The sequence below is a fragment of the Peromyscus leucopus genome, chromosome 16_21, assembly GCF_004664715.2.
Source record: "Peromyscus leucopus breed LL Stock chromosome 16_21, UCI_PerLeu_2.1, whole genome shotgun sequence".
Taxonomy (NCBI): domain Eukaryota; kingdom Metazoa; phylum Chordata; class Mammalia; order Rodentia; family Cricetidae; genus Peromyscus; species Peromyscus leucopus.
Window position 1 is genome coordinate 32156754 of NC_051084.1, and position 24037 is coordinate 32180790.

Sequence of the window (24037 nt, forward strand, 5' to 3'; positions counted from 1 at the left end):
ATCTTTTTAATTCCATTCACAAATATGTCACTAAAATCTTAAATCACTGTATCTTAATAAAAAATTGTGTAAGCATAAACATTTTAAAGAAAAAACAGTTTTGTGTGGGTACCATATAAGTCAATTCTTCATTGTGAGACGATAACCAGAGAGGGATAAATTGTGAACTTTTCCATATGGTCCCTGGAATCCTCCAGTACTGTGAATCCAGAAGTTTGAAATTTTTTTTTGCATCTTTGGAACTTTGGGATGGGAGGAACTTTGGAAAATCATAGGTGTGAGAAGATAAAGCCAAAGCATTTAGAGCAAACAGAGGTCATTTTCTCACCCTAAGCCACCTCGGTCACCTTTTGTGACTCTGCATTCTAAGTTCCAACCTGCAATGAGGCTTCCTGTGGGCAGGGCAGCGGCCTCTCCCTACAACAAGACACTGACGTCACCGCTCTACCCCAGGCAGCCATGAAGGGTGCCATGGGAAAAGTGGGTGCAAGTCAGTGAAGGCTGGAGGTTAAACATGTGCAGGGAACCCCGTTCTGTGCACGGCTCTCAACCCCCCATTGCTGTCTAAATAACACTCAGGCTGTACGCTCTCCTGCCTCTAAACTTCAAAAACTACCAGTGTCCGGCTCCCATCTCCAGAAATTCTGGTTTAATATTATAATTAGGCATCAAGATTCCCCCCCCCCCCCCCCCCCCCCCCCCGATAGTCCGGCATCAAGATTCTTTTTTAGATAATCCGTGAGCAAAACTTGAGAACTTTGATTTAATATCTGACTTTTCTCTAACTCCGGTGTCTAAGCCGACGTCAGCTCTCTTACTGATGCCATGGGCCTCTTTTCTCTACTACCATTATTCTGCTCTGGGACATAATCACATGGATTAATCGTGACTGAAATGGGGCCAGGATTCCACACAGTTCAAACTCACAGCACCATTTACAGATTCCCTCCTCCAAGGCCGCTGCAGAGTCCCCAGCCCTCTGTGTTTTTCTTTACTGATGTAATTGGTGCCAATAAGGACAAAGAATTCACTCCCCAAATCAACCTGCCTGTCACCAGTGTGTTACCTGTTCTCTTGGTTGTTAGGTGAGTGGCTTACCGCCCCCGGAGCTGACGTGGCTGCTCAATGGGCAACCTGTGCTACCAGACGCCTCCCACAAGATGCTGGTCCGAGAGACGGGAGTCCACTCTCTGCTCATCGACCCGCTCACCCAACGAGACGCAGGGACCTATACATGCGTGGCTACCAACAAAACCGGGCAGAATTCCTTTAGTTTGGAGCTCACTGTAGTAGGTAAGGTTCGCTGTGGGACTGACTCCTAGGCAGAACTCCATTGGAACTGACTGTCCAAACAGTCAGATGCTCTGACAGAATTCCAGAATCCTTCGGACTACTGATCTGTTTCCCCTTCACTGTAGTAGACTCTATTTTCCTTTTCTTTCTTTCTTCTTTTCTTTTTTTTTTTTTTTTTTTTTTTTTTTTTGGTTTTTTGAGGCAGGGTTTCTCTGTGTAGCTGTGTAGCTTTGGTCCCTTTCCTGGAACTTGCTCTGTAGACCAGTCGGGCCTCAAACTCACAGAGATCTGCCTGGCTCTGCCTCCCAAGTGCTGGGATTAAATGTGTGCACCACCACTGGCCGGCTGTAGACCCTATTTTCTACACTGTTTTCTGAGATTCATCGTAATCTAGAAATGCAATACGGTTGCTTCTTCATTTTAATCATACGACCAACGGGAGCAATTTCAATAATTGACTAAGCAATCAACGAGTTATTTAATTAGCTGTCACTGCATTCCAGTCCTTTGCCCTTCAGTCTGTGATTCCTGGAACACACTAGGCTCTTTTGTCCCCTGAGTTACAAACCTTTGCATTACACCAGTGGTCCTGGGAACTGGAATGTTCTTTACCCAGCACGCCTCTATTCCGTAAAGCCTAGCTTCAGGACCAAGGATTTCTCAGCTCAGTTGAGAGAGTGCCCGAGAGCACACAGAGCCCGCTTAGACCAGGTGTGGTGGCACACACCTGACACCCAGCGCTAGGGAGGTGGGCTAGGCAGTCACCCTACAGGGTGAAGTGGAAACCAGCCTGAAGCCTCCTCTCAAAAATAAAAATAGGAATGAATAAAACGTAAAGGCCAAAGTCTAGTGTCACCACCACCCGGGCACAGTGGGTTCTCCGGGCAGCCCCTTGCCACCTCCTCTGAGTTTCCATGGCACAAGAGCGGTCAATATTCACAGAGGGCCCACAGACAGCCATGTTGATTGTGGGCTGCGCTGTCTCCCTGCAGACCCTGAGCTGCTGAGGCCAGAGGCTCGGCTCTGCTGTGTTGTGTTTATACTTATGCAGAAGGGGGTGGGCGTGCGTGTGGTGGTCAGAGTACAGCTTGCAGAAGTAGGCTGACTTTTTCCGGCATGTAGACCTGGGGGGTTAAGCTCAGGTCTTCGGGCTTAATGGCAAGCACCTTTACCCATGGAGCCGTTTCCCGGGACCCTGGTTTGTTGTGTTTCTCGGATGTGTGCCTCAGTGGAAGGTGCTCATCAAATGTTGAATCGCAAAACCAATGAGCCTTCCCCTGATAAGACGATGTGAATAAAACACAGCAACGGCTACAGAAAAGGGCAGGAAGACATCATCAGCTGCAGGGCCATGGGCCACTGGGAACACTAGTGCTAGGCTTCCTCCCACGGGGGAAGGGAAACCATTAAGTAAACCAACCCAAAGTAGGCAGTCCCAGCACTCAGGAGGCAGAGGCAGGCGGATCTCTGAGTTCGAGGCCAGCCTGGTCTACAGAGTGAGTTCCAGGACAGCCAGGGCTGTTACACAGAGAAACCTTGACTTAGGAAAGGAAAGGAAAGGAAAGGAAAGGAAAGGAAAGGAAAGGAAAGGAAAGGAAAGGAAAGGAAAGGAAAGGAAAGGAAAGGAAAGGAAAGGAAAGGAAGAAAGGAAGGAAGGAAGAAAGAAAGAAAAGAAGGAAGAAAACAAACCAAGTCAGCACTGCTGTTGCCCTTCTCAGTCAGTGGCTGCTCTCCTGTAAACGCTTTCCTTTCCCTCTTAATTTAGTCTCACCAACAGAATAGGAAACCCTCGTTCTGCTGTGGATTTCTCCCTCTTTTCCATATTTCTAAAACAATGACTTTGATAGACGAGGCTACCTTCTTGGGATGCATGATTTCGTAAAGGTTTTTATTCCAAATACATTTATGGGAGGGAACATGCAAAACAGAAAAATGACAATGTGACCAGATGGAAAAATGTCATTGATTGGGAGCTGGAGAGGTGGCTCAGTGGTTAGAACACTTGTTGCTCATGGCCGAGGACTTGGATTTGGTTCCTAGCACCCACGTGGCAGCTCACAATAGCCTATCGCTCCTGTTCCAGGGGTTGTGAAGTCCTGCCTAACCTGCCAGGGTTCCTGAATGCACATGGTGCACATAAACTCACCCAGACTCACATTCATATACATAAGTAAGAAATAACAAAGAATTTTAAGTTGGGGGAAAATTTACTTACTATGAAATAAAGTCCCCCTGCTCCCCCCAAAAAAAATCAGTTTCAGTACGTGGATTATGTTCTCAAGAGTCATTATTTGACTATGGAGATGGGTTAGAGGGTAAAGGCCCCTGCTGCCGAGCATTGTAACCTGAGTTCGATCCCTGGGACCCACATGATGCAAGAGGAGAAAAAGTGACTCCTGACAGACGTTGTCTTCGGACTCTGACGGCAGTTGGAGGCTTGCAAACACACACACTCACACATGCACTCACACACATAGACACACAAACCCATGAACAGGAACACGTCCACAGGCACCCAAAAACATACACACAAATATACACACGTGCACACAAAAGCATACACACACAAACACCTACTTGCAAATGAATTAATTAGATGTAATTTTGAAAAACTTTTTTTGTTGTTGTTTTTTGTTTTTTATTTTTCGAGACAGTGTTTCTCTGTGTAGCCCTGAGTGTCCTAAAACGAGCTCTGTAGACCATACTGGCCTCAAACTCACAGAGATCCGCCTACTTCTGCCTCCTGAGTGCTAGGATTAAAAATCGTCGAGTTTTGTTTTGTTTTAAGTCACTATTTCTGGATGGGTATGGTGGCGCATGCCTTTCTTCCCAGCATCTGGAAGGCAGAGGCAAAGTTCAAAGCCAGCCTGGTCTACAAAGCAAGTTCCAGGACAGCCGATACAGTGGGACCCTGTCTCAAAAACTATAATAAAGAACGCGATGAGTCGGAGGCAGAAACAAACCTCAAGGCACTTGCTACTGCTATTCAAATAGAAAACTGATTTCTCTTGTGTAGCCAAAGAGGTGAAGAAAGCCCCCATGATCCTGGAGAAACTCCAAAACAGTGGCGTTCCCGAGGGTCACCCGGTGAGACTGGAGTGCCGCGTCATAGGCATGCCCCCGCCCGTGTTCTACTGGAAGAAGGACAACGAGACCATCCCTTTCACCAGAGAGAGGATCAGGTACAGCGGGCGGGCGGGCGCCGCCTCCGTGGAGCATCCACGCTCCCAGAGGCCTGGGGGGCGGGGGCAGCCGAATAAGCCTGCAGCCTTCTGCAGCTGGTTTCCTTCATTTCGTACGGTGCTCCCCGCTCCCGGGTTTCTGTCCGTCGTTGTACATGTTCCAAGCCTGCCTGGGCTAGAGAGTGTGCTCCAAGTCAGCCTAGATCAGAGGGAGACTCAGTCTCAAAGCGGGGGGGGGGGGGGGGGGGGGGGGCGGGGAGGCAGCGGTATTCTTCCCTTGGAGCCCCTCCCACAATCAGAAGTCTTTTTTTGGGGGGGCGGGGGATTCGAGACAGGGTTTCTCTGTGTAGCTTTGCGCCTTTCCTGGAACTCACTCTGTAGCCCAGGCTGGCCTCGAACTCACAGAGATCCACCTGCCTCTGCCTCCGGAGTGCTGGGATTAAAGGCGTGGGCCACCATGCCCAGCGTCTTTTTGGTTTTTTTTTCCTTCTCACTTTGCCTTAATAAAAGTACGTTTACCAGAGAGAGAAAGAGTAATACTGACTATGAATGTCCAAGGTGTGGTCGCACACCCACACTCCCCCTACTCAGGGGAAAGGAATATGGAGGTAGGATCAGGAGTCCGAAGGTATCAGCTTGGCTGCATGGCAAGTTTGAAGCTGTTCTGGGCTCTATGAGACACTGTCTCCAGAATGAAAAGAAGTTTTTAAAAATATTCGGGGTGGGGGTGGGGGTGGGGGTGGAGGCTGCAAAGACGGCTCAGCAGTTAAGAGGACCCGAGTTCAATTCCCAGCATCCACACTGGGTGAATCACAGCTGCCTATAACTCTAGTTCTAAGGGGCCCAACACCCACTTAAGGCCTTCACAAGCTCCTGTGTATACACGGAGAACATAAACATACAGAAGCACACACACATATAAGATCTGGCATATTTTTGTCATATTCCCAATCATATTAGGACCTGGAAAAGTTGTAATTTTTTTTTTTTTAATACGCACAAAGCTGTGTTAGGGGCTGGGTAGGATGGCATATTCCAGCGTCTGGGAGGTAGAGGCTGGAGGGTCAGGATTTCAAGTTCTTCGATACCTGGTGAGCTCAAGGTCACTCTGGGCTCCATGAGACCGTCTCAAAAAGGCGTGGTGGTGGAGAGACGGCTCAACACTTGAGAGCAGTGGCTGCTCTTGCAGAGGACCCAGGTTTGATTCCCAGCACCCACAAGGTGGCTCACAGCCCTCTGACACTCTAGTTCCAGAGCATCTGATGCCTCTTCTGGCTATCAGTGTATATGTGGTGTGCATGCATGCATACATACATACATACATAATACATACTCAAATTAATAAATCTTTAGGAGGGGGAGGAGTAGAGGGCTGGATTCAGTAGCAAGAAGAGGCAGGAGGATCTCTGAGTTGAGGCTAGCTTGGTCTATCTAGCAAGTTCCAGACCAGCCAGGAGGCTCTGTCTCAAAGAGGGGGAGGGGGCCGAGGGAGCAAGGAAGAAGAAGAAAGTGAGGGGCAAGGTGAAGGCTTTTCCAGGCTTTGGTTAAGAAGCTAATGTCCCCTGTTCCCTCCTCTGAGAGTATCTCCAGGCCTAAGGTTGACCAAGATGTTTCTGGCGCGGAGTTAAAGGTGAATCTGCTCTTTCTCTTCTCCAGCATGCACCAGGACACAACAGGCTACGTCTGCCTCCTCATTCAGCCAGCCAAGAAATCTGACGCCGGGTGGTATACCCTGTCAGCCAAGAACGAAGCTGGCATTGTGTCCTGCACAGCTAGGTTGGATATATATGGTAAGTATGATGTCAGTCAAGGAACATCTGTGCATGGACAACAGTTTGAAAATGATTTTTAAAGATTATCGTACATTGTTCCATGTGTAAATTAGATAGATTACATTATCTGTCATGCTTGGAAGACGGCTTCTTCCTGCCATTTGCTTTTGGTTTTTTTGTTTGTTTGTTTTTGTTTTTGAGAATCAAGTAGTCAGACTTGGCATCAAATGCCTTTACCAGCTCCGCCATCTTGCTACCTCCTTTTTTTCTAGGAATTCCAGCAGAAACTCCATTTACAAGAAAGGGACACATAACCGGGCGGTGGTGGCGCACGTCTTTAATCCCAGCACTCAGGAGGTAGAGGCAGGTGGATTTCTGAGTTTGAGGCCAGCCTGGGCTACAAAAACAAGTTCTAGGACATCCAGGACTACACAGAGAAGCCCTGTCTTGAAAAGCCAAAAACAAAGGAAAAAAAAAAAGGACATGTATTATAAATTCCGTGTTCAACCTTAGTGGCTCACAAATTTACTTTATCAGATTATAAATCTGAAGCCATCTCCAGAGCCCTTCTATAACCTCACTTATTAAGAAGAGGGAGAAGATAGGGTTAGAAATTGTCTTTTTTTTTTTTGAGATTATTTTTATTTATGTGTATCTGTGTGTGCCAAGTAAGTGCGCGTGCCTGTCTGTGGAGGCCAGAAGAGGGAGTCCGATCCCTGGATCTGAAAATTATAGACTTCCAGCTGGAAAGGTGAAAACAAAATAAATAGTTATTAATTGTATTAATTATGCTGGATTTTGTTGTTGTTTGGTTGGTTGTTCTGAGACAAGGTCTCACCTATACAACCCTAGCTGGCCTGAAACTTTATGTAGACCAGATTGACCTTGAACTCACATAGATCCACCTGCCTCTGCCTTCCAAGTGCTGGGATTAAAGGTGTGCTCTACCATGCCTGGCTGTTTGCTGACCATTTTGCCTCCCAGCTGGTGAGAGGTTTTGTTCCTGGATAAGGGGCTCCTTTCTCTTCTAATGTCTCCATAATTCTCCCTGTCTCTCTGTATGACCTCCATTTTAGACAGGGTCTCACAAAGCACAGACTGACCTCAAACTTGTTATGTAGCCAAGGCTGGATTTGAACTCGTGATCCTCCTGTATCTACTTCCCAACTGCTGGGATTATAGGAGTACACTGCCAACCTGGCAGTAGGAAGGCTTTAATGTTCCTTTTAGAGATGGGGTATCAGTGTTCCTCCCACTGATTCCTTTGACCATATTTTTTTAAATATCTTTTTATTTTATTTTTTCTATCATCAGCTTAATACAGTACAAATTCTTAAATAGTGAAATGTTTCACTGAAGTTTGCCCAGTGATTGAGTAAAACCAAAACTTATTATAAGTCACAGTCATCCTAGGGTCCCCCCTGCTAGGTAGCTTCCCTGGTTCTATGGGTTGCAGTCTGATTGTCCTTTGTTTTATATCTAGAATCCACTTATGAGTGAGTACACACCATGTTTGTCCTTCTGGGTTTGGGTTACCTCACTCAGGATGATTTTTTCTAGTTCCATCCATTTGCCTGCAAATTTCATGCTTTCATTGTTTTTCTCTGCTGAGTAGTACTCCATTGTATGTATATATGTACCACATTTTCTTAATCCATTCTTCAGTTGACGGGCATCTAGGTTGTTTCCAGGTTCTGGCTATTACAAATAGTGCTGCTATGAACATAGTTGAGCATGTATCTTTGTGGTATAATTGAGCATTCCTTTGGTATATGCCCAAGAGTGGGATGGCTGGGTCTTGAGGTAGATCGATTCCCCAATTTTCTGAGAAACTGCCATACTGATTTCCACAGTGGTTGTACAAGTTTGCACTCCCACCAACAGTGGAGGAGTGTTCTTTTTGCTCTGCATCCTCTGCAACATAGACTGTCAGTAGTATTTTTGATCGTAGCCATTCTGACAGGTGTAAGGTGGTATCTCAGAGTCGTTTTGATTTGCATTTCTCTGATGACTAAGGATGTTGAGCATTTCCTTAAATTTCTTTCAGTAATTTGAGATTTTTCTTTTGAGAATTCTCTGTTTAGCTCTTTAGCCCATTTTTTAATTGGATTGTTCAGCATTTTTATGTCTAGTTTCTTGAGTTCTTTATATACTGTGGAGATCAGTCCTCTGTCAGATGTGGGGTTGGTGAAGGTCTTTTCCCATTTCTGTAGGCTGTGTTTTTGTCTTACTGACCGTGTCTTTTGCCCTGCAAAAGCTTCTGATCCTCCTGTATCTACTCCTGATCCTCCTGTATCTACTTCCCAAGTGCTGGGATTATAGGAGTACACCGCCAACCCGGCGGCAGGAAGGCTCTAATGTTCCTTTTAGAGATGGGGTATCAGTGTTCCTCCTACTGATTCTTTTGGCCATAACATTTTCTTTGGTTCATTTCCCAGCTCAGTGGCACCAGCAGATCCCACCACCCATGTCCATCCGGCCCAGTGGCAGCCGCTACGGATCCCTCACCAGCAAAGGACTTGACATCTTCTCTGCCTTCTCCTCCGTGGAAAGCACGATGGTGTATTCCTGCACTTCTCGGAGTGTCGTGGAGAGCGATGAACTTTAAGGACGTCTCGGGGCCTGCCCTGTGAGAGGGTGGACTGTGGAGGGGGAAGGAAGACTGGTCAGACGTGGTGGTTTCCAAACAACTGGGTTTGAATGAGTTCCCATCCTGCTGGACCGGGGGCAAGAAGGGCTTTAAGTAAGTTGGCTGGGGCTTTTTGGGCCTCGGCTGAGGAAGAGTTCTAGGGCTGTGCGTCTTAAAAATGCAAGTAGGCAATACACACGAACCAAAGATATCATGCCCCTGCCACCACGGCTTGAGGCGGGAGCTAGTGTGCTCCCCCATCCCGTGTGTTAGGGGTGTTAGGCCCAACTAGGAGCCATAGCCAGAGCTGAGAGAAGTTAGCAACTTTAGAATAGATACGGAGCAGAAAAATGGGGAGCCCATCATCACCTTTCATGGGTTACAGCCATAGCAGTCATCTTGGTGAATTCATTAAGTGAGCTCCCATTTAACATTAGAGGATCTTGCCATACACCCCTCCTCCAAAGTGGTGAAACCCTTGGTTTGCATATCCTGCCTGTGGGATCACATAAGAAGCCAAGATGTGCCTGAGATTTCAAAACCAACCCACCAAACAACAAAACCAACCAGGACACTCAAGATTTCCCAGTGCACTTGTTATGTGGTCAAAACAAGGCTCCCACCAGCCTATCATCACCATTTTAGGCAGAGAGTCACACCCACATCCACCCCTAGTGCCTAGATGGGTGCCAAGCACAATGGAGGCCTTGAATATACATCTGCTGGGGAATGACTCTTACTCAGGCGTCTACCATCCTTAGGCCAGTCCAAACATGGCCCTGGGGATGTTTGTCACAGCAGCTTGCTTCAGGCAAGCCAGGGGTATGAACTGGAAGAGTCTGTTATCAATTCCCTTTGCTTAAATCTCCGGTGTTCTCCGTGCCCGGTCCCCCTCAGCTGGTGATTTTTAGCTGGAGATAGCAATGGCTTAGAGAGGCTTGAAACTTCCTTTGCTTCAAGGCAAGGATTTCCAGTATAAAAATAAATTCATTTACTCAAAAAACCAGCTGTGTGTCTCCTCTGTGTAAAATGCTGTGCTAGGTGCCGTGGGAGACAGAAAAGTATGAATGGGGGGCGGGGCTGGAGCGTCAGTTCGGCAAATAGAGGTGCTTGCTGCCAAGCTTGAGAGCCTAAGTTCAGTTCCTGGAACCCACGTGGTGAAAGGCGAGGACTCACTTCTACAAGTTGTCCTCTGGCCTACACACACACACACACACACACACACACACACACACACACATACACACACACACACAAAATGGCACCCACATGCCCTCCTCCCCACCCGCACCCTCCCACACCGCTCTAAATAAGGAAATGTAAAAAAAACCAACCAAACAAACAAAAAACAACTGAAAAAGACACAGGCTCTGCCCCTCAGAGCTCCCGATGTCATTAGCGGGGAGATAATACTTAAGACATCTGTAATCCTGCTTCTTGAGTCAAAGATCTGGTCTTGGGCCAATGGAAGATTTCAGTGTTCTTCATCCTGTTTTTCACAACTAACGAAGTCTTATCAAGCCCAAACTGTGTTACATGCCCATGGTTCTGGCACTTGGGAAGTTGAGGCAGTAGATCAATCGTGCAAAGTCGGCCGGGCAGTGGTGGCACGCGCCTTTAATCCCAGCACTCGGGGGAAGGGGAGGCAGAGGCCGAAGGATTTCTTCAAGTTCGAAGCCAGCCTGGTCTGTAGAGCAAGTTCAAGGATATCCAGGGCTATTACACAGGGAAATTCTGTCTCAAAAAAACAAAAAGAAAAGAAAGAAAGAAAGAGAGAGAGAGAGAGAGAGAGAGAGAGAGAGAGAGAGAAAGGAAAGAAAGAAAGAAAGAAAGAAAGAAAGAAAGAAAGGAAGGAAGGAAGGAAGGAAGGAAGGAAGGAAGGAAGGAAGGAAGGAAGGAAGAAAGAAAGAAAGAAAAACAAAGAAACAAAGAAACAAAGAAAGAAAAAGAAAGAAAGAAAGAAACAAAGACAGATTGGAGAGATGCTCAATTGGAGTACTTGCTATGTATACATGAGGATTTGAGTTCCATCCTCCAGAATCCATGAAAAAAGTAGATTGAGGCAGCATGGACCTATAACCCCAGCTTGAAGAGGGGGGGATGGACAGACAGACAGACAAACAGGAGAGGCCCTGCAGCCTGCTAGCCAGCCAGTCTAGCCCAGTTATCAGAACTCTGGGTTCGGTGGGAAACCCTGTCTCAAAAGGAAAATAAGAAGCTGGGTGGTGGTGGCGCACACCTTTAATCTCAGCACTCGGGAGGCAGAGGCAGGTGGATCTCTGTGAGTTTGAGGTCGGCCTGGGCTACAGAGCGAGATCCAGGACAACCAGGAGAAAAAGCCTATTTCAAGGGGGAAAAAAAAGAAAGGAAAATAAGGTGGAAAGCAATTGAAGATATTACCAGTGTTGACCTCTGGCCTCCTCACACAGATGCACACACACACACAGACACACAGACACAGACACACACACACCAACATGAAACACATTCAAGCACACTCAAAGAAAAATCTTATCACTCTGTTTTCAGTTTTGAGTTGTTCTGTTCTATAAAAGGTTACATCCACTGGGCAGGGGTGGCAAGGTCTTTAATCCCACCCAGTGCTCGGTCTGAGGCCAGCCCGGTCAACGACTCAGCTGAGTGGTTAGGTCTTCTTTCCTTTGTCCTGTAGGCAGGGACAGGAAATTGTATTTTTATAGAGGGTGAGACATGCCATAACATGCATGGAGACATCAGATGACAATTTGGGGGAATCGGTTCACACTGTCCACCACACAGACCCCGAGATCGAACCCAGGCAGTCAGGCTTGGTAGGAAGTGCTCTGACCAGCCTCAGGGGCAGCTTCAGTCTCACACAGAATGTAGTCAAATGTTTCCACCGTGGCATTTGTTACAAAATATCTTTTTTGTTTTGTTTTTTGGAGCTGAGGATCCAACTCAGGGCCTTGCACTTGCTAGGCAAGCGCTCTACCACTGAGCTAAATCCCCAACCCTACAAAATATCTTCTAACCGAGAATCACTTTCTAAATTCTGAGACTGCCTCTGGAATATTTTATTTATATATATATATTACCATCATTGTGCCATTATACGTATTTATTCTAACTCTTATATTAAAATGTGTAATATGTATGATACCACCATTCTGCCCACTTATGTAAAGCGTGACCAGTTCGAGAATATCCTTCATCTCTGATACCGGCTCATTGAGTATTTTTTAAATCTGGTCTTTTGTTCAAGAACGAAGAGAAATATTACATTTTGACACTAGGTGGTGCTGTCTCACTCAAAATAGAACAATTCTCAACTCTCCAGTTTGAGCTACAGGCTTATGTTGTAAAAGAGGGTTTCTGAGTCTCCGTACTGCTGACATTTCGGGGCTTGGTAATCATTCGTTGTAGGGGTTGTCTTGTGCACTGTGTGATATTTGGCCACAACCCTGGCCTGTTTCCCTACCCCAAGCTGTGGTGGTCCCTGTCTCCAGACAACTGGCTGTTGTTCCCTGAGAGGCAGAATTTCTATGCCAAAACAAAAACAAAAACAAAAACCCAAAAAACAAAACCAGTGTATTCGAATCCTATTGTAATGGAGGATATTTGAGTAAAAGATCTCAGGTCCTGTGGTTGTGTTTATATTTGTTTTCAGCACACACCCACCATCAAATCGACCGTCTTCCGTTTCCTAAGCCGTTGCTCAACCTGGTTTAAGGATGTGTAGTCCTCATCACTCAGTAAGAAACAGTCAAGCCATTTCTTCCTCTTCTATACAGTTTGCAAGTCCTTTTCTGGTTTTTGTTTTTTATGTGTATCTGTGAGTATAGACAATTGTGTGGGAGCGCCAAGGGAGGTCAAAGATGTCGGATCACCTGCAGCTGGCGCCATGGGCCATTGTAAGTGGCCTGGTGTGGGAACTGGGACCAAACTCAGGTCCTCTGAAGGAACAGCAAGGGCTCTTAACTGCTGAGCCATCTCTCCAGCCCCTTCCCTTGTTTTTGTTTGTGTTTGGTTTTTTTCAAGACACGGTCTCACTATGTAGCTCTAGCTGTCCTGGAATTCACTATATAGACCAGGCTGGCCTTGAACTCACAGAGATCCGCTTGCCTCTGCCTCCCGAGTGCTAGGATTAAAGATGTATACCACTACACCCAGTTTTGTTTCGTTTCGTTTTTTAGACAAAAATCTCACTCTGTAGACTAGGCTGTCCTATAAGACAATGAATTCTCTTGCGACGGCCTCCTGAGTCCTGGGGTGAGATCACAGCCATGAGCTGTCAGGCCTGGCTGGAGTTCTGTTTGTTCTGATTCTTTTACTCAGGCCTTCCTTTCCACTCCCCTGAGGTCCTGGGTTCGGACTTCCCTTCTTCCTTCCCCGCGATACTTCTGACTTCAGCTCTAGTAGCCTTCTGTCTGGTCTTCCTGGCTCTGCTCTGGCTGCTGCCTCCCGCTGATCCAGATCTCACCATCAGATCACTCATCCCAGAATCATGCTCATATTACTCCCTTCCAAACGCCCAGAGGCCACCTGAATCAGCTTTTCCAGATGTGCTGTCCCGGAGTCTTCAAGCTCACCTCAGTATGACCCAAACCTTTGTGCCCAAGACTCAGAAAACATTGTGTGTGTCCCACATAGGCCCTGCCCTCCAGCTGTGGGCCTCTCCTCTGCCACTACTTGTAGCTGGAGTTATCTCCAGTCCCGCCAGGGCAGGCAGCCACTCAGACTCAAATAAACACACAGATGCTTATATTATTTAAACTGTGTGGCCTAATGGCTCAGGCTTCTTGCTATCTAGACCTTACATCTTAAATTAGCCCATTTCTATTAATCTATAAGTTGGCACGTGGCATGTGGCTCGTGGCTTACCAGTATCTTAACATCTTCTTACGGCGGCTGGCAGCATCTCTCTGACTCAGCCTTCCACTTCCCAGAATTCTCCTCTCTCTTTGTCCTGCCTATACTTCCTGCCTGGCTACTGGCCAATCAGCACTTTATTAACCAATCAGAGCAACACATTCAGAACATACAGAACATCCCACAGCAACTATCAGTCTCCACCATAGCAACTTGGTAGTCCTCTAAGCCCATCAAACGCCACTGCTTCTTTGAGATCATACCTCACCCCCTACCCTCACAACAACCAAATTAAAACACTTTCTTTGAAACCTCACGGCAATTGTCTTGAGTCTGGAGGAACAGAAAACAGCTTTGTACACAGATTTATATAGCGCGCAGACTCTGTGCCCTGGCTTGCCTGCCCTCAGTGAGCCCACTCTTGGCCGAGGTTACCCACTTGCTGATGTGGACTATGTGATATGGACAATAGCAGGCATTTACTTTTGTGCCTCATACAGAGTAGGCATCAACAAATATTTACTGACTTAAGATTAATTTAAAATTCAATGTAGGTGTGTTACTGTGGGAAGCAAATTGAGTCTAAGCAGACAGTCTCACTCTTGGCTGCACATTAGAACCTGCCAGAAAGCTCTTTAAAATTCCAGCACCCATCCAGTCTTTAACCCCAGCATCAGGAGCAGAGGCAGATGGATCTCTCAGTTAAAGGCCAGCTGGTGTACATATTGAGCTCCGGTCAGCCAATGCTATACAGTAAAACCTCGTCTTAAAAATATATATAAAATTGCCAACACCCCAGTCCACACTCCAGATCAATTAAGTAACTAAGTATCAGGGTTGTGAGACAGGTGCCCATGGCTTGGGTTTGGGTTTTATTTTTCATTTGCTTGTTTAAGACAGAGTCTTGGGTAAATCCCTAAGAAGATCACCCTGTCCTACCTCTCAATCTCCATTTGGAAGCCATAGTTTTTAAAGTTTCTCAGGTGATTCCAATGAGCAGCTAAGAGTGAGAAAAAAATTGTTTTCTTGCCATGATTTGATCCCCAGACTTACTGCAAGACATCCAAAGGGTACAGGTAGCTCACACCTGAAGGGTTGGCATCTGTGCAGAAAGCACCCTGATTGCACATGTGGTGTGTACCTGGAAAGAAGGAAAAGGGGTGCATTCGCTTGTCTGTCTGTCCTCTGTTCTTCAGACAAGCAGCATTCTTGGAGCCCCTAGAGGAAGCTCAGAGATCTACGAAAATGAGCAAGAGGAAGTCTCCATTGAAAAAATCCACATCCCCTCACCAGCACCCTTCTCTCCAGAAGATGCAGGGGCTCCCCATAGCTTGGTTAATGTGGGAACGGGCAGCAGAGGTGTGCTGGTTGGTGTTTTTGTCAACTTGACAGCAGCCAGAGTCATTTAGGAGGAGGGAACCTCAACTAAGAAAACGCCTCCATCAGCTTGGCCTGTAGGCAAGTCTCTGGGGGTGTTGTCTTGATTAATAACGGATATGGGAGGGCTCAGCCCACTGGAAGTGGTGTCACCTCTAAGCAGGTGGTCCTGAATGGTTTAAGAAAGCAGGCTGAACTGGGCGGTGGTGGGGCACGCCTTTAATCCCACACCTTTAATCCCAGCACTCGGGAGGCACAGGCAGGCGGATCTCTGTGAGTTCAAGGCCAGCAAAAAAAGAAAGAAAGAGAGAGAGAGAGAGAGAGAGAGAGAGAGAGAGAGAGAGAGAGAGAGAGAAGAAAGAAAGAAAGAAAGAAAGAAAGAAAGAAAGAAAGAAAGAAAGAAAGAAAGAAAGAAAGAAAGAAAGCAGGCCGAGCATGCCTCAAGAGCAAATTAGTAACCAGCATTCCTCCGTGGCTTCTGCTTCAGTTCCTAACTCAAAGTTCCCGCCACATCTTCCCCCTTTGTGATGGAAAGACCAGCTACCAGGAAATAAACACTCTCCTCCCCAAGTTGCTTTAGGTTGAGGTGTTTATTACTACAATAGAAAGCCAACTAGAGCAAGAGAGAGACAGAAGTCATCAGAACTTCTCAGTGTGTAGACACAGCCTCCTCTTTCTCAGGGTTCCCAGGGAGTGGCCCGGAGGCCAGCAGTGGGGAGAGGTGGGGCTCTGGGTGACACCTGTCACGGAGAATTCTTCCCCTAGGGGTAAAGCTGGCTTTTAATAGGGACAGGTTCTCAGCGGACTCCTCAAACGATTCATGTTTGCTTTGCAAATGTTTACTTTACATAGCTTTGTTCTAACCGCAGAAGAGGGTTAGGGCTCCAGCCCAGGAACAGAGCACTGAAATGGACCAGATTCTTTCCGTCCCTCCTTCCCAAGAGCAAAACAACACAGACAACTGAGTCACCCCCGACGACGAGCTAAGCTGCCAAGACTCTGAGGCTAGACCAGCTGCCCAGAAGAGGCTTAGACCAACTGAGGCACCCGGAAAGGACGCTTTCCAACCTGCTGAGCTGCCCGCAGGCTGTGCAGTGTGCTCCAGGTTCCCAGCTCTGTGAGCTGTCAGTCATGCTGGGGTGGCCTTGGTGATACTGCTGTCTCTGAGTCTGCTCCTGTAAGTGACCCCTCTGCCACACTCCTGTAAGTAACTTTGGTCTGTCGTGGGCTCCCTATCTGGGGTGAATAGATGTGTATGTGGCACCTCACCAGGAAACGTCTTGTTGTCACACAATAAATAAGGCTGGCAAGATGGTTCACTGAGTAAACACCAAGACTGAGTTCAATTCCAGGGACTTCCATGGGGGGAAGGAGAGAACCAACTGCTTGGAATTGTCATGTATATACACACATTCACATAGTAAAACGTTTGTTTTTTGTTTAAAAATAAACCACAGAATATATTGTCTTGCATATGTCCCCTTATCCTAGATTCCCAAGAGAATCCAGAACAGCTCATCAAATTCATAACTGAATTCTGAATGTCTCCTCTATCTCTCTAGAACTGTGGTTCTCAACCACCTTAACGCTGCAACCCTTCAATACAGTTCGTCATGTTGTAGTGAGCCCCAGCCATAAAATTATTTCATTGCTACTTCATATCTGTAATTTTGCTACTGTTATGCACCGTAATGTAAATAGTTTTTGGAGACAGAGGTTTGCCAAGGGGGTCTCGACCCACAGGTCAAGAACCGCTGCTCTAGATTGAGTTAGAATCAAGCACTGGAAGCCAGGGCAAGCAACCCAAAGAGATGAGAAGGTCCATTTCCTTGGTTTTTGTGTCTATAATCTGTAATGCTCACTGCTCTCACTGGTCTCATTTTGCCCTTTCCCAAAGCCTGCCCCTGAGCTTCATGCACCACAATAATCAAAGCCTGACTCCGGGATTCCTGGCTTGGTATTCCAAGGAGCCCTTCCAAACAACCACCACAGAATGAATGATTGAGAGTCCTTCCTTCAAATACATTTTTAAAACCTAGTTACTGGAGAGGGATGTATGTTTCACAGCATGCACATGCAGGTCTGGAGAGGACAGAGAACAGTTTGCAGGAATCGGTTCTCTCCTTCCACCACGGGCATCCCAGGGATTGGAATCGGGTTATTAGGATTGACCAGAGCCTTTACCCTCCGAGCCATGTCATCGGCCCCACCTGAGAGTCCTCTACGGTCCCAGAGAGCTTCATTTTCAAAAGCAATTTTGAAATGTGATGCCGTTTGTTCCTGATTAATAGAATGGCTGTGGAGACTTGTGTACCTGAGCGTGTGAGAAGCCAGACCGTCGTCGTCGTCGTCGTCGTCGTCGTCGTCAGATGTCCTTCTCAGTCGTTTGAGACAGGATCTTTCTCTAAACCGGCAGCACACTGAATTGCCGAGACTGGCTGATGAGCAAGCCCCAGGGATCCCGGGCTCCTCCCCAGTGCTAGGATGTGTCTCTGTACCTAGCTTTTAAAAATAAAAAAATTAAAAGGCTGAGGTGAGATTCAGGAAGCTGAGTCCAGCACCCTGTTCTCCCTAATGGTAGCATTTTCCTACCTTCTCCCTCCCCCAACATACTCAATAAATTGTGGGAGACCTGCCCCCACTTTTTCTCCCAGGGTACTCTTGAGGAGGGAGAAGTGAGAAATATTTAGATAGAAATATAGAGAGAGACAGATAGAAACACAAGATAGCTTTGGGAGGACCTGGATCAAAACCCAGGCCCTTTCTGTCTTTGCTAAAGGGCTTTTAAAGGAATGCCAAGGGGTGGAGCAAAAGACCCCCCCCCCCAGCACAGCCAAGTGTAGACCATTCCAGGCACCTGGTAACCATGCCTGTGGTCAGTCCATCCCCTTATGCAGCCCTGCTGCGTAAAGCAAGTTCAGCTCTCACTAGGAAACCTCTGTGGACCCCCAACAGTAAATGCTTTCCAAGATGAGATCTCTTTAATGTTAATTATGTGTATTTGCATACCTGCCTGGCTGTACGTGCATGTGTGCTTTCCGTAAAAGGGCATCAGATTTCCAAGAACTGAAGCTACAGGTTGATGCGAGCCGCCCTATGTCGGTGCTGGGAACCAAACCCGGGTCCTCTGCAAGAGCAGCAAGCACTCCTAACCACTGAGTCCTCTCGCCAGTCCCACAAGATGGAATCTTGAGCCTGTCTGCCCATGGGCTATTTATAAGTTGGTTATAAACTCAAAGCTGGGGGGGGACAGGAGGAGGGAGAGGGCGGGAAATGTGGTTGGTATATAAAATAAACAAAAAGTTTTTAAATAAATAAAAATAAATTCAAAGCTGTTAGAGAAACCAAAGTAAAGGCAAATTCCTTCATAACTGACTCAAGTCCTTCCAGAGTCCTTGGGTAACCTGGATGGGAAGCTACTCCTCCACGAGTGACTGAGTTAAAAGGCGTGTCCCTTACCAGTAAGGTGGCCAGTCACCTGGGCTCCACCGTATTTGTGGAAACATTTTCTACCACAAGCTGCCTTTTCTTGTTCAAAGTGCATCCATGTTCTAGAGAGTTAATAACCAAAGCACCTTACAAACTGGACAATGTGGTGCTCATCAGGATGCTTAAAAAGTTGCTAATATCATTGGTTTTTTTTTAATATAAAAATCTGTACCATGCAAAAAAAATTGCATATTAGTTAAAAATATGTTCACCTCTGATTTCTGCCTAATTATATTAGTTAACATCCTTGACGTTTGCAGAGAACTGCACACACACACACACACACACACACAAACACACACACACAGCCTTTTGTTAATGTGGAAGTAATAGCCGCTTCAGACTCTCAGGAGCAGTAGCCTCAAAACTGCAAGAAATAGGCAAAGAGCAGACACTCCAAATCTCTGAGGATTGCACAGTAAATGCTGAGGGCAGGCATAAAGAAACAGCTGCATGCCGTTTAAACACGGCTTTGCTAGAAGATTTTTTTACCATGAGTGAAGAGAGAAATTAAAACTGCTAAACATCATTTGACAATAAACAATTTAAGGCTGAGATATGCGTACATTTTGTTTTATTTTATTTTTGAGACAGTCTTGCTCTGTAGCCCAGGCTGACTTAGTTCTCATGAAGTAGTACAGGCTGGCCTCAAACTCCAAGTCCTCATGCCTCAGCCTAGCCTTCCAAGTGCTGGGATTATAGGCTACCGTGCCTGGCTATGTTTTGTTGTTGTTGTTGTTGTTTCCCCCCCTTGGTGTGTGTGTGTTATTATTTGTTGTTGTTTGTTTCGTTTGGTTTGTTTGGTTTCTCTGTGTAGCCCTGGCTGTCCTGGGGGGACTCACTGTAGACCAGGCTGGCCTTGAACTCACAAAGATCTGTGTGCCTCTACCACTGGAGTGCTGGTCTGGGAGTCTCCATCTTTAACTGCTCAATAAGCAAAATAACTTCAGCTTTTCCTGAGACACAATAAAAATAAGCAAGTATTATTTATTGGGGGGGTTGCTGAAGAGACACCACCACCACCCGTTGATGTTTTATTTCCAGGGCCCCTCAGGAGCTCTCTTACCACACATCACTGGTCCTGCACCGCTGAAGGGTTCAGGAGCCTGAGCCCTGCTGGGATCAGCACAGGCAGGCATGATCCTTCTTCCAGCTGTATAGGTTAGGGAAAGGCTTGCGTTTCCTAAGCCTGGGTAGAAACAGGCGCTTGACTATACTGATGCATTTTTCACCATAAGTGTTGTGTCCCCTGGAACTGGATTATACAGACAGTTGTGAGCTGCCATGTAGGTGCTGGGAATTGAACCCGGGTCCTCTGGAAGAGCTGCTTATGCTCCTAACCTCTGAGCCATCTCTCCAGCCCTATACTGATGCTTTGTGCTGTGTTGTCATATAAGAAATCCATGGATTTTTTTAAAAAGAAAGAAAATTATTTTCAAACGTGAATAGTAGAAAAAGTGCTGTAGCTGATCGTCAGGTCTTCCAAGAGTGAAGTTAAAGATAAACCCGGTGACTGATAATATACGAATATTGACTTCACAAAGGGATGTGTGTGTACATGAAAGGTCAGAGGTAATTAATCCTCAGGAGTCCTCTCTCAACCACCTCAGTTTTTTTCTTTCGTGTGTGTGTGTGTGTGTGTGTGTGTGTGTGTGTGTGTGTGTTGTCATAGCATCTTCTGAGAGTTGTGGAGTCAAGGGGTTAAGCGTTTTGCTCTGTAATCTGCACTGAAGAATCAAAGTCCTGAACCCTCCTTGGTGTCCTATTAATGAGCAGCGGATGAAAAGGAGACCAGCAGTCTTCCAGTGGGGGCTCATGATACCAGACTTTTTTTTTTTTTAAGATAGACATGTTCCCTCAGTGGTTTTGTTGTTGTTGTTTTTTTTTGTTTGTTTGTTTTTTTGTTTTTCGAGACAGGGTTTCTCGGTGTAGCTTTGCACCTTTCCTGGAACTCACTTGGTAGCCCAGGCTGGCCTCGAACTCACAGAGATCCGCCTGGCTCTGCCTCCCGAGTGCTGGGATTAAAGGCGTGCGCCACCGACGCCCGGCTTGTTGTTGTTGTTTTTAAGACAGAGTCTTAAGTAGTGCAGGTTGGTCTCAAACTCACCATGTAGCCAGAGATGACCAGGAACTCCTAACCTAACCCTCCTGGCCCCAACCTCCTGAGTGCTGTCTTCATAGGCACTGCACACCACACTGAGAAGAGAATCCAGGGCCAGGCCAGGCAGGCACTCTACCAACAGAGCTATAGCCCCAACTTATGCTAAGCCAAGAAAATGATTTCCGTGGAGATGTCCTATAGATTTCTCTCATACACAAGGCTGCATTGGTAGTGAGGCTTTGGAACCCCTGGTCAAAAAAGATGCAGGGGCTGTTGCTTTTGTTGGCTTGTGATAAGTTCCTCACTCGTGGAAAACTTCAGGGCCCTGATTTTCCTAGCATGCACAGGTTATGCTCCAAATTCATGACTCCTGTTGACCACAGCCACTCTAGATGAAGGGTTGCTTGGTTCTTGGTTAATCAAACCTGTGAAAGCAACTCAAATCAATCCCACTTGTTCTCTTTTGACGAGTCACGATGGTAACGAAGCCCGCATTTTACCAACTGTCCGATTAAAAGGAAAGCACCTCCACAAGCAACGTTAAGTTTTCTGTTATGGAAATGGGAATATTCTTCTGTGTGGGTATGTACCAATGTGTATGAATGTGAATAATTATGTGTATAGATGTTCCTGCCCACAAGTTGGGATGCATGTATCTGGTTATTTGTAAGGAAATTTAGTAACTGGCTTAGTAAGGAAACTAAAATGTTGGACATTAAATATCTCAGTACCCGAAAGCTACACGTTATTTTAATTTAGTTTAAGATCACCCATGGTGATTCTCCTGCCTCAGCTTCTGAGAGAGCTGGGATTATAAAGTGAGCCACCACATTGGATAGGGTGGGATAAAACACTCCTTGTCTATATCCGGGAACACTCAGCAGCAGCACCACCACCCCACAGGCCTTGAGTGTCTCCTAGTAAACATGTAAGTTTAAAACACACTCACAGTAGTTGTATTTTACAAAAAATCTATATTTTAATGTGTACACAGTTAAAAAAATACAGAGCGCTCATGTCCAAGTACTCTACCAGGCCCCTCCCCCCTGAAAAATAAAAGCCTGGCTCCACCTACCACATGCACACACAATACACGGAGCATAAATGCATTTACACGACAGGGTAGCTGTTCTGAACATACACGAGACACCCAACATAACTCCACCCGATCAGAACAAACTTGCAGAGCTTAAGAAGCCATTTGTCCCATGACTCAGTACCAGCCTAATGCAACCCAATTCCAATCAATAAAGGATTGTTTTCCCCTTGAGACAGGGCCCCATATATATTCCCTCCCCCTCCCGAATAATGCTAGGATTACAGGTGTGATCACCGCCCTCTCTCTGCTAGGATTACAGGCGTGATTACCAACCTCTTTCTGCCCGTTAGGTGCTGGGCTCGAACCCACAGCTTGGTGCATGCTAGGCAAGCACTCGACCAACTCAGCTAGACTCCAGCCCCATGTCTTAAACTAAAAGCGGTAGGGCAATTATTTTCACAGCAGCCCCAAGTCATTCACAAGGTCTATTCACGAAATCTACAAAACGCAAGAAAAGCGGAGGAAGGAGGGCAATGAAATTATTTCATCCACGGGTCTGAAAGGCGAAGGACATTAACCTTAAAGGTGACTAATTTTTCTCCCTAAGACTCATAGGCCACTCTAAAAAACCCTGCAGCTTAGCTGGCCATGGGGAAGGGCTCGGGCTGGAAGCCGAAGAGCCTCTGGCCGTAGGGCTCCGACTCTGCCTGCAGCCTGGCACCCGGGAACGGGAGGTAGGGCTGGTCTCGACCCCGCTGCTCGCAGCGCAGCCCGACCCAGTCCCGTTCGGCCTCGGCCAGGATGCGCGTGAGCGCCACGATGTAGCTGAGCGCCATCTGCAGCGTCTCGTACTTGGACAGCTTCTTGTCCTGGCCCCACTGCGGCACCACCCTGCGCAGCCGGTCGAACGCCGTGTTCAGCCCTTGCATGCGGCGCCGCTCGCGCGCGTTGGCCGCCAGGCGCCTGCGCGCCGCGCTCTCCAGCCGCCCGGGCCCCGTGCACGGGAGCGCGCGCTCGGCCGCAGCCGCGCACGGAGGCGCGCCGCGCGCTCCCGCCGGAGAGCCGTGGGGTTTGCAGGCCGACTTCATCCACGCTGCCGCTCCGCGTGGCTCCCGGGAGTGAATTAAGTCACAGTCGGAGTGACTCACGCGCAGTCAGTCAATGCACAGTGGGCAGTGTGGGGCCCTGGCTTCCGTCCTGCTGGGTAGCCAGGCTGATGTCTCTTCCCTTGCCCAGACGCAGTTGCAAGTGATGCTCAGGGAAAAGTCATTCCCCCCCCCTCACACCAACCACGGGAAGTTGAAAGAGGAGGAAACTTCCTTGCAGTTTGCTGCGGGTGGTTCCGAGGGTGGGGGGAGAAGTCCCTTCCAATTCTCTGGGAAAGCCTGAGGCTGCTTTTCGGGATGATGAAATCTTCGAATAAGCTCAGCTAGGTCAGGACCGCTTGGACCGCACGCAGTAGATGTCGGAGAGCGCTGGATGAAGCGGGGAGGGAGGAGAATTTATAGCCCAGGGCTCAAGGAGGGAACAGGTGGTGGCAGGTGGGCGGGCGTCCCTCGCTTCCATCTCAGCACCTTCCTACCCTGGGAACTGCAGGGGGGAGGGAGAGCGACGCACAGCAAAATCCTGACATTACTGCCTTCGTCTGTTGAAGTTTCTCCAAAGCTATGTCCAACACTAGCACACCATCTGGAGTGGCCTGGCCTGGCTGTCCCCAATAGAATAACAAGGTGGGGGTGGAGGGAGAGCGCGGTCCATCTTTTCCCATACCAGCGGGCAGCTTACATATCAAAAACAAAGCCCGGGTTTTTAAACGATTAAGTAGAAATCACTTGAGTGAAGATGCTGAATTTGACATTGTTAGGTGTATCTGAAGTCTAGCAAGATTGTGCTTTGTTGAGAAGTGGCAATTTTACATTCTAAAATATCAACATTTTCACTTAATTTACTAAATCAAGTCAGACAAATTAGGAAGTCCTAATATTATAGCAGACCTGGAATGGGACTCTGCAGCAAATCATTTCCATGAAACAACTTACAGTGTAGTCAAAGATATGAATGTGCCTTTTTTCAACTTGATACTGTTTTCTAATTATGTGATTGAGTTTTGCAGGTTCCAAGGCCTTGGCAGATTAATTCAGCATCTCTATTTCATTTCCCTGCTCATTAATATTTGTGGGGCACACACCGAAGTGATAACCGATCACTTCACTATTTAGCATTTAAACGCAATATCTTCATGTACGTGTACGTGCAAAATGGAAACATCTAAATAATTTGGGAGTTTCAAAAATAGTTTTTTTTTTT

At 47.0% G+C, this 24037-nt stretch overlaps 2 protein-coding genes across 2 annotated transcripts in view; one reads left to right on the forward strand and one right to left on the reverse strand.

Moving 5' to 3' along the window:
- The window catches only part of Mypn (myopalladin), an 87527-nt gene extending 78028 nt beyond the window's left edge, over window positions 1–9499 (forward strand). The window contains exons 17-20 of the mRNA XM_028881088.2: window positions 1086–1293; window positions 4310–4475; window positions 6132–6265; window positions 8686–9499. Of these exons, the coding sequence (XP_028736921.1) occupies window positions 1086–1293; window positions 4310–4475; window positions 6132–6265; window positions 8686–8855 (678 nt within the window). The 3' untranslated portion in view covers window positions 8856–9499. The remainder of the gene's footprint in view (window positions 1–1085; window positions 1294–4309; window positions 4476–6131; window positions 6266–8685) is intronic.
- Window positions 9500–21686: 12187 nt separating this feature from the next.
- Atoh7 (atonal bHLH transcription factor 7) lies at window positions 21687–23195 on the reverse strand. Its single transcript, XM_028881073.2, has one exon. It carries the CDS (start codon window positions 22816–22818, stop codon window positions 22369–22371), a length of 450 nt encoding a protein of 149 aa, XP_028736906.1. The 5' UTR covers window positions 22819–23195; the 3' UTR covers window positions 21687–22368.
- Window positions 23196–24037: the final 842 nt, after the last annotated feature.